General features: G+C 43.9%; 1 protein-coding gene across 1 annotated transcript in view; it reads left to right on the plus strand.

The window, feature by feature from the left end:
- The window catches only part of LOC107704468 (tropomyosin-1), a 3,845-nt gene extending 939 nt beyond the window's left edge, over positions 1-2,906 (plus strand). Inside the window, exons 2-7 of the mRNA XM_016507397.1 lie at positions 68-225; positions 933-1,189; positions 1,595-1,795; positions 2,291-2,404; positions 2,530-2,620; positions 2,708-2,906. Of these exons, the coding sequence (XP_016362883.1) occupies positions 68-225; positions 933-1,189; positions 1,595-1,795; positions 2,291-2,404; positions 2,530-2,620; positions 2,708-2,746 (860 nt within the window). The 3' untranslated portion in view covers positions 2,747-2,906. The remainder of the gene's footprint in view (positions 1-67; positions 226-932; positions 1,190-1,594; positions 1,796-2,290; positions 2,405-2,529; positions 2,621-2,707) is intronic.
- Positions 2,907-3,146: the final 240 nt, after the last annotated feature.

A 3,146-nucleotide genomic window follows, 5' to 3' on the forward strand; every position in this document is an offset into this window, starting at 1 on the left:
TGAGTGAGTGAGTGAGTGAGTGTGTGTGTGTGTGTGTGTGTGTGTGTGTGTGTGTGTGTGCGTGTAGCAGTGCTCCAGCGAGAGCTGCTGGTGTCTGGTGAGCGTCAGCAGGTTCTGCAGGCAGAGATGGAGGGTCTGTCGGTGCGTGTGTGTCAGAGGGAGCAGCTCTATGTGGAGCTGAGCATCAAATACGAACAACTTCTGGAGCGATTTCAGAAACAGCAGGTACAGCCGAAGCAGAACTTTACCATGAAAAATATGGCAGCAGCATTTTAGGATCTACACAACTGAACTTAGAGATATAGTTCAGCCAAAAATGAAAATCAGCTGAAAATGTGCTCACTCTCAGTTCATCCAAGATTAGGACGAGTTTGTTTCTTCATCAGATTTGGAGAAATGTAGCATTGCATCAGTGTCTCAAAGTGAAAAAGTGCATCTGCTGTTGTCTCTCACATCAAAATCCAGCCACATATTAGTTTAGAGCTGTTTAAACAGTGCTTGATCTGTGCAGATTTCTCTCCTGATTCACACCAGAACACTTTTTCACTGGAGGAAGCGTGTTTCAGCTTTTGTCTTCTCCAGATGTTAACTGATGGACTGGAGTGCTGTGGATTACTTGTGGATTATTGTGATGTTTTATCAGCTGTTTGGACTCTCATTCTGACGGCACCCATTCACTGCAGAGCATCCATTGCTGAGACACTGATGCAGTGCTGCATTTCTACAAACCTGATGAAGAAACAAACTCATCCTGATCTGAGATGACCTGAGAATGAGCAGATTTCCCGCACATTTACATTTAAACTACTGTATGGAAGGCTTATTGCTGCAACATTGCACATAGTTGAAAAATATCATAAAGCGTATGCAGTATACACTGTGCGTTGTGCTGGAATCCCCTGTTTGTGTGTGTGTGTGTGTGTGTGTGTCAGGAACAGGCCGATCTCCTGCAGCAGCATTTAATCTCTGTGACGGAGGAGCGCTGGAGGGATGCCTCACTGCTGTCTCTTCAGCTGGAGCAGGTGAGCTGTGATTTACAGCAGCTGCAGGGCTCAGAAAAGCAGCTCATGGGCCTGGTGGACGAGCTGCCCCAGGAGGCCCAGCTCAGAGCCCAGCAGGCTGAGGTCCTGGAGACGCAGCTCCGCGAGGAGACTCAGAAAATACAAGACCTAGAGATGCAGCTAAGCAGGTGGCAAATCAGAGGGCACACACACACACACACACACAAGCTGTTTATCCGTTTACATGGACAGTGCAAATCAGATGTTCTAAGTGTTTTTTTATTATTAGCCTATATTGTATTCAAATAATGTTTCATTCTTTAAGCAATAACAAAAAAAGGTTTACTATTTGAAACTAAGTGTACATTTGTGAAAGTAACATGAAAAATTATTTTTTTTGGGATCTGACCATAGACTGTATAAATATCTGACACAAAATTCTCAAAAATAACATTTGTAAAACTATTTGACTAAACTACTTAACTAAACTTAATACATCAATACACTAGATAATGGGCCTTTCTTCGCTCGCGAAAAATCATCCTAGAATATTCATATGCTTGTTTTATTTATTTATTAAATTGATTGATCAGTAAATCGCTGGAGCTGCTGGAGCTCCAGATGTCCCATGAAGCCCTGCGGCAGGATCTGTGCGATCAGCGCAGCGCCCACCAGAGGACGGTGGAGGAACTGCGGCGCGAGTATTCAGAGAGTCTCGGCAAACTCCGTGAAACAGCCGAACAGTTTGAGTGGCTCTGCGAGCAGCAGCGGAGGTGGATGAGCTGCGTCAAGAGGTTCCATGCGCTCCATTTCATAAACACACACTCACACACACACACACACACACACACACACACAGACTCGCACTCACACACAGACAAACAAACACACACACACACACAGACACAGACACACACACACACACACAGAGACACAGAGACACACACACACAAACAAACACACACACACACAGAGACACAGAGACACACACACACAAACAAACACACACACACACAGAGACACAGAGACACACACACACAAACAAACACACACACACACAGAGACACAGAGACACACACACACAAACAAACACACACACACACAGAGACACAGAGACACACACACACAAACAAACACACACACACACAGAGACACAGAGACACACACACACAAACAAACACACACACACACAGACACAGACACAGACACAGACACAGACACACACACACACACACGTGTGTGTGTATGTATGTATGTATGTGTGTGTGTGTGTGTGTGTGTGTGGACAGGTTTAAGGACTGTCTGTCAGGTGAGAAGGAGTCCCTGGAGCTGCAGGTGAATGAGCAGTTGGATACTGTCAGGAATACTGTGCATTTCAATCGATCCACAGAATCCTGCAGCAGGTCATTATTTTATTAAATTTTTTATATATTTAATTGATTTATTTTGCAATTTTAATGATATTTTATTGATTTTATTGTTATTTTAATTTCTACATTCCGCTAAGATGTTTCTTGATTCCTCACAGGTGGGATGTTGAGGTGACGTCTGACCTCCTGGCTGAGGTGCACCGATGGAAAAGACTGTATGAAGACCTGCTCAAACTCACCACACAGCAGGTACAGGTACCCTGTCTGAATGAGAACACCATGGACTTTTATTGTTTATATATAAAGCCAGTTTTAATGTGTATTTGTTTTTTTTAGGGCCAGTGTGCAGCAGATGGACACCTCAAACCCCCGTGAGGATCCAAACACAGACGACATTTTCACATCACAAACTGATTCAAAAGTGATCCATAAAAAAACATTAAACCTGTAGTTCTCTGGTAATTCTGTTCTTTGGTCTAGTTTCATTTGTTTTGCCGTTTGTTCTCTGGTGCGCTTAGGGTCACCAGAATTACAATACATTTTATGCAGGATCTAGCCAATCACTGTGTATCGTATGCACCTCCTGGCTGAATTTCTGCTGTATTTCATGCTGTTAGAGGTTGTGAGAGTGTTCAGACACTAGATGGTGATGTTCTACCACTGAGAGTCATCTCAAACACAGCTCGATGTCTGCAGACACCTCTGATCCACCTCGACTCTGTCTGACCTCAGAAATGTGTTTTTCAGCGATCCATGAAACCCAGATACTGCTCTG

Source organism: Sinocyclocheilus anshuiensis, unplaced genomic scaffold, assembly GCF_001515605.1.
Source record: "Sinocyclocheilus anshuiensis isolate Anshui unplaced genomic scaffold, SAMN03320099.WGS_v1.1 scaffold1067, whole genome shotgun sequence".
NCBI lineage: Eukaryota > Metazoa > Chordata > Actinopteri > Cypriniformes > Cyprinidae > Sinocyclocheilus > Sinocyclocheilus anshuiensis.